Raw genomic sequence first — 11,471 nt, 5'->3', positions numbered from 1 at the left:
ATAAATTTTATTTAATATATTTTTTAGTCATTTTAAAAATTAATATATTTATAAGCTATTTTTTACCAAACACATTAGTTGTTTATCAGTTACTTATAAGCACTTTAATCAAATATGTAATTGTATAAAATTTTAAATGCTTATAAATGTAATTTAGCTTATAAGCATTTAATGTTTATAATTTGATTTTCATAAGCTAAACACCTTTTAAAATTAAAAAGATTCATTATTTAATTCTCAGATATTATTATTATTTATTAGATTTTCATTTTAAAAATTAATTAATTAATTCTTATAATTTAATAACATTTATTTTGTATAGATTTAGTTGTTAATTAAAAGAGATAAGCCTATAAAAAAAATGTCAAGTCTAAAAAGATAGAAACGCAAATATATATTATATCTCATTTTATTCTCTTTAAAAAAAGAAAATCAAAATGAATTACTTAAATCAAATCATTTTGATGAGTCAAGTTTGAACCTTTCAAAACTCAGCTTGACTCAATTCATTCACTTGTGCCAACGCAATTTTGAAAGATACAAGCCTAGTAAGAACCAAAAGCGCATTCTTTATTATAAAATTGTTCATAATTTTTTCAAATACGGTGAGATTTCTCAAAACACAAGCCATAAAAGCCTGTGAACCAGGTGCGCCTGCATGGAAAATTTCTAATAGCTAAGAAATTCCGCCTCTAGACCCAATTTCTAATAGCCCTATGTTTTTAAGGCTAACATTTGAAATGGACAGCAAGGAAAGTGACCCTAAGGGACTGGGAGAGCTCTTAGCGAATAGAGTTGGGGAGAGGAATAGAGGGAGCTATCAAAGAGAGATGAAGAGGGGGAAGAGAGATGGTGTTTTGGGTTAATTGTCGTAAATGTAATTCATGAAATAGCTTAGTTATCAAAATATAGGGAACAAGTTGTTATTAATGTTAAAATTTACAAATCAAATTGCAAATTCCTTTAAATTAAATATAAATAAAGACTAATTGAAAGTCCCAGGTGAGAAATATGATCTTCATTCCTGAAGGGCGAAAATCACATTCCATGACATTTCACATGGTTTGTATGTCATGTCAACAATGAATTGGTACAAAAAAAATATACCCAAGTATTCACCCTTTAACATGTGGAACAATTTCTGTTTTCTTTACCTAATGGTCTTTATACCTGTCATCCTTTAAACTGCTGCACCTAATAACAAAAATGAAAAAAAGAGAAATTAGACAAAATGAATCCCACAATGTCCTACCCCTCCATGCTTTTACTTCACAACCTTTGCCTTTCTGTTTTTAAACCACTAAAGATCTAAATCCATTATAGCTGTAAACAATTGGATCTCATTTTGTTCCAGAAACCATCACAAAGGTTGCTTGGCTGGAAAACAATAAAAAAAAAAAAAAAAAAAAAAAAAAGCGCTTCTCGGAAGAAGCTTGCTATTCCTGAATAACCCTTTAAAAACAGACGTGGGTCTCCTTGATTTGAGCAAGAACTCCTTAATGAGAAAACATATTTCAGGTTCAGGAAACATGGCAGATGGTGGTTATGGTGGTTCTGTTGTGCTTTTTCTCTTCTTCTTTATCTTCTTCCTTGCTTTCTCAAGTAAGTTGCTTTTCTTTGAAACCAAATGTGTTTGATGCTTTCCACTGCCTTAACCTGACAATAGGTGCACTTTTATTAAAACTAAAATAAATTAATACTAAGCAGCCCCACTATCAGTTTGGCTTGTTTTCTTGACTAACCTTTCAGAAATGGTAGATGCAGAAATTTCAAGCAGGATAGGGATAAACTACGGCCGGCTAGGGAACAACTTGCCGTCTGCATTTCAATCCATTCAAATTATTCAATCCATGAACGCAGGTCGTGTAAAGCTCTATGATGCTAATCCTGAAATCTTGAAACTCTTATCAGGAACCAAGATCCATGTATCTATTATGGTCCCAAATCATGAAATCATCAGCATTGCTTCCGACCAGTCCATAGCCAATAAATGGGTCCAAGACAATGTCTTCCAATACTATCCTGATACTATGATTCGATTCATTCTGGTTGGCAATGAAGTTCTGAGTTGTTTTTCAGACCAGGAAAAGAATATTTGGCTTAATCTTGTCCCTGCAATGCGAAGAATTAAGAATTCTCTTAGAGCCCAGAAGATTCAGAATATCAAAGTTGGTACCCCACTAGCCATGGACATACTCCAAACAACCTTTCCACCATCAAAGGGAAATTTCAGGTCCGATATTTCAAGTACAGTGATTGTACCATTGCTTAAGTTCTTGAATGGAACTAAATCATTCTTCTTCATTGACGTTTACCCTTACTTCGCATGGTCTGCTAACCCCAGCAATACAAGCATCGACATGGCTTTGTTCAAATCAAATGAGAACTATACTGACCCTGCTACTGGCTTTGTCTACACCAACCTCCTAGACCAAATGCTTGACTCTGTCATATTTGCCATGACTAAACTGGGCTTCCCTGACGTCAGGTTATCGATATCTGAAACTGGTTGGCCTAATGCAGGGGGTGTAGATCAACCTGGAGCTAACATTTACAATGCAGCAACTTACAATCGAAATCTCGTAAAAAGGATGACCGCTAAGCCACCAATAGGGACACCAGCGAGACCAGGTGAAGTCATACCAACATTCATCTTCTCATTATATGATGAGAACCAGAAGGATGGTCCTGGAACAGAGAGGCATTGGGGGTTACTGAATGCAAATGGAGCACCCATATATGACATTGACTTGACAGGAAATCACCTACAATCCGAGTATGGACCATTGCCTAAGCCGAATAATAACGACCCTTACAAGGAGAAGTTGTGGTGCATAGCAGCGAGAGGGGCTGATTTGATGGAGTTGGATAGGGCATTAGAGTACGCTTGCAGTCAAGGAAATGGGACATGTGATGCCTTGGATCCTGGGAGGGAATGTTATGAGCCAATATCTGTTACTTGGCATTCCAGTTATGCTTTTAGCTCGTACTGGGCTCAGTTTAGGAGCCAAGGTGCCAATTGCCACTTCAATGGACTTGCAGAGCAGACCACCACAAATCCTAGTGAGTCTTAAGCATTCTTTTCTAAAATTTTTTGAAGTGGATTGATGAAACTAACTACATTTAATAGAGAGGTAAAAAAAAAACCAATCAATTTGATCGATAGTCCACTTTTGACCGAGAAGAACTTGAGATGATTGGATTTGAAATTGAGTAAAATCAAGATAATTAATCTGAAGTTCAAACTCAGACCCGTTGTTTTAGCTCTTCCAAACATTTATGGTTAGCATGCAAGTTTTCCTTTTCGAAGATTTAACTTGTTCATCTTTGATTTATTTCTTTATTTGGATGATTTCTTGGGCAGGCCGTGGGTCATGCAAGTTCCCTAGTGTGACTCTCTGATGATGATTCAAGCTACTGAAGCCGTACAAAGACGATTGTGTATGGTCTACTAAAATCATATTTCCTTTTCTTTTTCTTTTTCTCGAATTACTTAACGTCAGCTTAGACATCAACGAGTACTCGTAGGGTATGATCTACAGAATGTTCTCTCACTCTCCCTCTTGTTTTTACGTTTTTTTCGTTCAGTAACAATTACTGCTTTTTATTGCTCCATCTTATAAACAAATAATGGGTGCGTATTAACTACCAAAAAATCCACCCCTTCTTCATGATTGTAATTGTCATCCCAATCATTAAAACTCCATATTAATAATAGATAGATCATTCCCTATCTGAACCATAACAAGAACAACATGTAATCCTTTACAAGCTGCAGTTAACTCGATTTTATTAAATCAAATGAGTCCAATATTAGCATGTGTCGTACTTCCATATTGATGATCATGATAAAAAGCTCAAGGCCTGACAGAATAGGAACGCACAAGAACGTTCAGCTGGTACACTCGCACAGTTACATATATCAAATGGAAAGACTTGAGCCTTGTTTATGGTTTAGACTAGTTTTTCTGCATTGTTATCTTCTTCCCATTATTATACCTCACACCCAATCAGAAAAATGAATAAATACCCCTTACCCCCAAGGCAAAATCCTGTCCTATTTGAAAACCACAAATCCAAATCATTCATTAAAACTATAAGTAATCCTAAATTTATTGATTTTAAGCACTGCAAAAAGCTTGCTGAGACAAAAACGAAAATTCCCAATCCATTATACAATCGCCCACACAAAGAAAGAAGAAAAGAAGAAGAAGAAGAGTGCACAAAGAAGATCAATTAATTTCAAAGAGCTTCAATAACAATAAGATCAATAACTTGATTTCAGATAATAGGATTTATCAATCAGTATGATATGATTCTTCAATTTCCACTCCTCACACCATCTTCAATTTCAACTTTGAACAATCTCTTTCCTGCACATCCAACCTACTTAAGAACCACCGGGAAGGCTGAGTCTGTACTCTAAAACATCTACTTTCTTGGAACATAAAGACAGCTAGGGAATCTAGCAGATTAACGGGGTTACATCACAAGCCCCAAATTTGGTGGCACCATCAACATGCATTTTCTTATCCATATCGTAGCTTCTCCATATCTGAAATAAACAAATAATCAACTATATATTACTTATAAGAGCATAAACAAACAACTCATATCTTTGTAAGCGATGGCAGAGACTATTGTGACAAGGGTCAGCTCTTTCAAGCTAAATACTTAAATTGAAGTACATGCAGGTCAGCAACACTCCATTTGCTTTGCAGAAAATATTCTGAGATTTTTTTTTTTTTTTCAAAACAAGAATTATCTTCCAAACTTCTATAAAGTCGGACAAGGAACAATTTTACAGAACCACATATGTACATTTCCACTTGTTCATAAAACTGCCAATGAGTATTTCAGTAGCAGGCGTGGAACCAGTCACTTGCAGCCATCACAAAATAGACTTGGTTTAATGACTAAAGAGCCCCAAATATTTAATCCAATTTGCAATTATAACCAATCCTTTTACTTTTGAACATAGATACAACTTTTCACATGGGTGTCAATAGTAATCAAACTTGGAAGAGCATATGCAAAAGCTATTAACATAAACATATTTAAGCAAGTAATAGAGAGAGAATGCAATAAAAATATTCAAATTTTGTCTCTTCTTTTAAATTTTTTAGCAATAGATAATAATTGATTATTTTTAAAATAACACAAACAACTTTGCACAGTATCAAACACTTAAATGAATCATTCAAATGCAAACATGAATTTTTTTTTTTTTTCTAATGAAGTAAATGATATCAGCAATTTTCAAATTTTAACATATGCACATCCAAGTTTGGCAACAATTCATACCATTTTGAAAGTTATCTATAATTGATAAAAATAAAAAGATTAACTATAATTGCAAATTTAACTAAAGGTTAGAATTTTTTATTTTTTAATTAACCCTTTAGACTTTTTATTGTTTAAGTTTTTCTCACATTCAAGTATTCAACTACAATCTCAACCCCACCCCCCAAAAAGCCACCAAAAAAAACCCTTATTGGTCCAAATATGCTCAGGGTTTTTTTATTAAAAGAAAATTATATATTTATATTTTCAATGTGACTCCATTCACCTAATAAATAATTTCCAATTGGTGTCCATTGTTACCAAATAGTTGAAAATAATTCATTTCTCAAAATGTATTCCACAATATATATTCCATAGGAAAGCTATATCCCACGAACTGAAGCCGAAATTACTTTTATTTTATACCTTTCAACTGACCATCACTAATATCAAACCACAGTTGTTCTGAATAATTTAGACTAGAACCTGCAAACCAAATAAATAAAAGATTGTTTCTTCAAATTCAGCTCCCTCAAGACATTAATTAGAAAGATTAGTGAGGTTAGAACATCTAGCTGTGTACTCTGATAACACTTCAAATTTTATAAATTTTCTACATATGTAAACTGCCCACTCATTTGGTATAGCTATTGGAATCCGACTCAAACAACATCTTGCAAGAAAAAGCATCAGTTGTTAGAGTGCATGATGCTATGTGAAGTCACCTCTAAGAGGGGAGGGAGAGAGCAGGTTGGTTGTTAAAGATAAAGAACAAAGAGAGATGGAAACACATGATGACTAATGCCATAAATAAATGCAAAAGAATGCTATGCATGAAATACCTACAAGTCCACCTACCAACCTGCACTTGATCAGCATGATAAGAGTATAAGACAATCAAACAACCAAAAATAAAAATCAAAACCAGAGAAGACAAGCACTTTCATGTTGACAGCCATTATAATTTTTGCAACAGTTATCAAAAACACAACATACTCATCATTGGCAAAAGAAAAGTTTCCAAGAAAAACAAAGCGCAGCATCCAGGTTAAACAAATAGCAACACACACACACACACGCACACACACGCACACACGCATGTGTAATATTGAGCAAATATCAGAAATCACACTAAACTTTCCTAGAAAATCAAAGCACAGCATCTAGGTTACATTAATAGCAATATGGTTAAAAGAAATCCACATTCTACTGCGAAAGCAGATGCACAAATGCAAATAGCAAAAATCAAGCCACCGCAGTCAACACATACCATTATCTAGCTCTGAATGTTAAGCATGGCCTTGGCCTCACTCTGCTCCTCCAGCAACGTATTACTGGCATACTTACTCAACAACTCCATCTTCTTCTTCTCCAACACCATCCTCTCAATTTCCTTCTCATCTGGCAATGGCACATGCACCACAAACTCCCTCTCCTTTTCTTTCCTCTCCCTTTCTTCCTTCTCCCGCTCCCTCTTCCTCTCCTCGTCCACCACATCTTCCTCCTCCTCAAACAACACCTCTGTTGCCACAGCCCCAACACTCACCACCTCCTTTGCACCTTTCCTGGCTTCCCTCCTTATTTCGTCCATCCTCATCCACTCCTCCTCGGCAGCCGCCCTCAGCCTCTCTTCCGCGGGCACCTCTACTTTCTCCAAAACCCCATCCTCATCATCCCTATAGCCATAATAACTGGCATCAATTCTTTTATAAATATCATATCTAGTCCTTCTTTTCCTCAATTCCGGTGGCTTCTCGAATAGCTCACGAACTCCCGGTAACTTCTTCGCCGCACCAAAGTACCGGTACCCAGGGCCACGCCCGCTAGGGTTAGGGACGTCAACTATGTTACCTTCTAAATCCGTCATTTTAGGGGCGTGTTTGGCGTAGTTAGGGCCGCCGAGCTCCACGATGCGGCGTTCCCAATGAGATTTTTCTCGAATTAGCTTGTTAATCTCATCGTTTAAGTCACGGAGACGGTGCTCGCCAAGGCCTTCGTTCTGGATTTCGGCGACTTTGCGACCGATCTCTCGCATAATCTGCTGGCGCCATTTATCGGCCTCGGCGAGGTCGCGGCACTCAGAGGCGAGGTAGGGGCGGCGCTCTTTGGGTTTCTTCTTTTCCTGTTCTTTTAGGGCTATGAATCGATTTAGCATCGATTGAGCCTTCTCTTCGTTGCGAGCCATGTCTGCCTTTGCTAGGGTTTCAGATTAGAGAATAGGAAATCCTAATCGGAATCGAAAGAAATGAGAGACGAGTAGCAGCAAACAGCAAGTATGAGTAGCGTCTCTTGGCACCGGGTTTGCGGCAATGAAGGGATATATATCCAGATCCTCGAATTTGTTAGGAATTATTATATATTAGCTAATAATTTAAATTTTTATTTTTATTTAAACTAAATAAGTATAATTTTTTTATATATTAAAAAAATATAATTGTTATATTAACTTGTATATAGGTACATTGTTTAAAGCAAAGTGAAATTGCTTTATTATGAAAAATAAAATAATTTAATAAAATTTTAAAATTTATCTCATTAAATTTTTATAAAATGATATTTTTATTTGAAAAAATTTTATTACCCTAAAAAAATTTGTTAAATATTTTAAATTATCATAATTTTTTTATAATATTTTAAATTTTAATTAAAATAATATATTTTAAATATAAAATGTTAAATAAATATATCTTATTCAATTGTATTTATAATATTTTTTAATATTATTAAAAAATTATATATATACTTTTATATGAAGAAATTATTTTTTAAGTTAATAAATTTTCTTTAATTAACTATTTTAAGAAAATATATATTTTACAAAAATTAAATAAGATAAATTATAAAATTTTATTAAATCATCCAATTTTTCTTAATAAAATAATATTACTTTATTTTAAACTAAGTAATTATAGATTACACCTATAATTTTAATTGTATTTAGTTTAATTAGATTCTGTTTGTTTTAAATTTTTTAAAAGTTGGTTTAATGGCTGTGATTTAGTTTTAATGAAAAAAAAAATGATTGAATCAAACTAAAAATTAATGGATAAGTAAAATATTGATTTAAAATTTTAATTCAATCTATGATTTTTTTTTTTTTAGATGCATTCTCAAGGAGGTATCCCAGGCCTTTACACATTTTGTTCAAATTTACTAATCCTCGCACTTGGTGCCTCGAAGGATGGCCCGTGTTTTAAAGCGCTCCATACACAACCCCTGGGTTCGAACCCGGGACGTTGCTTAAGGGAGGACGAGCCCCTACCGAATTCAATCTATGATTTTAGTACTTTAAATCAAATACTCAACATATATTGTTAAAATAAAATTATTAAATTAAGCATTATTTAATATTAATAATTAAATTTATAATTAAATAAATAATTTAAAATAAAATTTCAAATTCTGTTAAACCTTAATAAAATTAATGTCACTTTTGAAATGAAGTTTTATTATATTTTTAAAATTTAAAATATTTTATTTTTTAAATTAAATTATATTATTATTTTATTTATGATGTTAAATATTAGTAAATATAATTATTAAATTTTAGTTAATAATATAAAAAAAATTTAATTAAAATGTCAAATATGCAAATGCCATTATGATAAATTTACCATCCCTCATCGTGCTTGAATTTAGCAAACAGTGATATTATTAGGATTACTTGTGGTAAGAGTTAGTGAAGGAGCAGGATTGACGTTGTGAGTAATTCGAGTGTTGACGCGGATCTTCATGATGAACATCTTTTTTTGAAGCAACATAACTCTGTGTCTCGCTGCGCAAAGAAATGTTAAAATTTCTCCCTTTGTATCCCTAACTTGGTATTAAAAAGATAAGTTAGATTTTATTTAATAAATTAATTTTATTTTTAAAATAAAATTTATTGTAATAATTAAAAAATAAGTTAAATGAATTTTTATGTGATTTATATTTTTTAAATTTTTAATATTTCAAAAAAAATAAATTAAATAATTTTTTTAATTATGCCACATGTTAATTTATAGAGAATACAAATATCAATTTTTGGTTAATCTTTTTTTAGTCTTTTAACTTTCATATTACCTGTAAATTGTACGTAGCTATAAATAATTTTAACATATAAATAATATATAAATAATTTTTAATTTTAATATTTGAAAATAAAATAATATTTAAATTTTATTTTTAATTAATTTTTATGTGGATAAAACTTTTTTATCTCACAAGTTTTTTAATGAAAATTTTATAATATTATAAAAATTAAAAAAAAAATTATTAATATTAATAAAATAAAAAATACAAATTTAAATTATAAAATAATTTAAAATTAATTAAATTATATGATATTTTTATTATTTTAAAATATAAAAAAAAAATTTATAACTTCCAAAAGTATGCAAGACTTTTAACGTTTGGATGTTCATCGAATCTTTCCGTGGGATGGCTTCTCTTAACATTTAAAACAAAAAATAAACATTATCTTTATTAATATTAATAAAAAAATACAAATAAGATGATAATAAAAAAGAAAAAAATGAAAAAAAAAGTCGGTAGTATATGAAGTTTGAGGTATATGGGATATATGGTAACATGTATTAATAGTATTGAAGCTAAAATTTAAGTTAATTGGCTACAATTATACCTATAATTTTTTATCATAATAATTAGGATTTACATACTTTTACTTAACAAATGCAATTAAAATAATAAAATAAATAAAATAATATTTTTATTACAAATAGATAATTAATTAATTTATTTATTATATATTAAATTTATTAATTATATTTAGGTCCTATATTATTATTTTTATTCATAATTGTAAGTGATAATGATGAAATTTATAAAAAAAAAATAGCCATGATATAATAATAATAATAACAATAATAATAATAATAATAATAATAATAATAATATTTGTCCGAAATGTGGTGACACTGTCTTTAAGAATAATTCTGCCACCAACTACTATTCTATTAAATTTAATGGATTCTTTTTAATATTACAACAAATCAAAAATTAGTAAAAATATAGAATAAATTTTCAATAAGAATAATAAAAAAAAATAAAGCAAATCAAAGAAAGGATTTGAGAGTAAAATATGAAGAGAGAATGGTTGATGTATCAAATCTATCTATCTATAAATATTGTATTTATTATATATATAAAACAGGCAAGGATTCCTAAAGAGCTAATATGTGATAATATTTTTTATGATATTATCACATGACATTCTCTATAGCATTATTACATGGCATTCTCCATAAAAATGTACCTTACTCAGTAATTATTTTCTTTTTATACTAAATTTAATTCCTTCTATTTTTTTTAATTATTATTATTATTGTTATTATTATTATTATCTTAATTTTATTTCATATATTAAAATTTAAAAAATAAACAAATTAAAATTATTTATATATAAAAATTAGTAGTTACAACATGTATTTGCATGGATAATTCTCTAATTCTCAAATGGCTCATTATAGGCTAAAAGCATATTTTGTCCTAAGTATTTTCACAGAAAAATCAATTTGCCTCTTCAATTTAATATTGAACCAATTTACCCCCTCAAATTACAAAATTGAACCAATTTAGTACATTTTTGTTGAGTCGGCTTGCTGGTGTATTAAATGCACCTATGCACGCGTTATGAAATGGAACGGTGCAGATGTGAAAAAAAAAAAGGAAGAGAGAGAAAAAGCAACAGTAAAAAAAGTAAGAAAAATCTCTCTTTCAATCTTTGGGATTTAAGAACCGAATTTGAAGCTCCTATTTTTACCGTTTTTCAACTTTCTTTGTTGCTTCCATTTGCGTTGCTCTCATTCTTGATTCCTTCTTCTTTCAGTTTTAGTTCCTATCGATTCAAGTCTGGCAACATATATTTATTTCATCTCATTGTATAATCGAAGAAAGATGGATGAATTCCAAGTGACTATGCGTTCCCCCTTTATAACTATGGGTCTGTTTGTCATACCTTACCCATCTGTAAGACATAACATGATCCCATAGAATACCTAATGAACTACCGAACTTCACCTATCGATAACTCATTAAGTACCCTACAAGGGATTTTAAAATAATTTTCTTACTTTCATAAGTGGTGAGCATTTTCTACTAAGTATTAAAATATTTAATTAGAGTTTGAAAACTAGTTAAAATTTTTATTCCATCTTATTTTTCTGTAAATTTTATAAAAATTTCGGCAG

The 11,471-nt window shown here is 30.9% G+C and overlaps 2 protein-coding genes across 2 annotated transcripts; one reads left to right on the top strand and one right to left on the bottom strand.

The window, feature by feature from the left end:
• Positions 1-1,395: 1,395 nt before the first annotated feature.
• Positions 1,396-3,615, top strand: LOC110660350 (probable glucan endo-1,3-beta-glucosidase A6). Its single transcript, XM_058153800.1, has 3 exons — positions 1,396-1,602; positions 1,759-3,063; positions 3,365-3,615. The coding sequence occupies exons 1-3, from the start codon at positions 1,500-1,502 to the stop codon at positions 3,400-3,402; spliced, it is 1,446 nt and encodes a 481-aa protein (XP_058009783.1). The 5' UTR covers positions 1,396-1,499; the 3' UTR covers positions 3,403-3,615.
• A 469-nt stretch (positions 3,616-4,084) lies between these two features.
• Positions 4,085-7,627, bottom strand: LOC110660349 (uncharacterized). The gene is made up of 2 exons (XM_058153801.1): positions 6,554-7,627; positions 4,085-4,555 (listed from the first exon to the last, which is right to left on the bottom strand). Exon 1 carries the CDS (start codon positions 7,466-7,468, stop codon positions 6,560-6,562), a length of 909 nt encoding a protein of 302 aa, XP_058009784.1. The 5' UTR covers positions 7,469-7,627; the 3' UTR covers positions 4,085-4,555; positions 6,554-6,559.
• Positions 7,628-11,471: the final 3,844 nt, after the last annotated feature.

The sequence above is a fragment of the Hevea brasiliensis genome, chromosome 9 (assembly GCF_030052815.1).
Source record: "Hevea brasiliensis isolate MT/VB/25A 57/8 chromosome 9, ASM3005281v1, whole genome shotgun sequence".
NCBI lineage: Eukaryota > Viridiplantae > Streptophyta > Magnoliopsida > Malpighiales > Euphorbiaceae > Hevea > Hevea brasiliensis.
The sequence above is the reverse complement of the archived record's forward strand: the minus strand, read 5'-3'. Positions and strand labels throughout refer to the sequence as shown.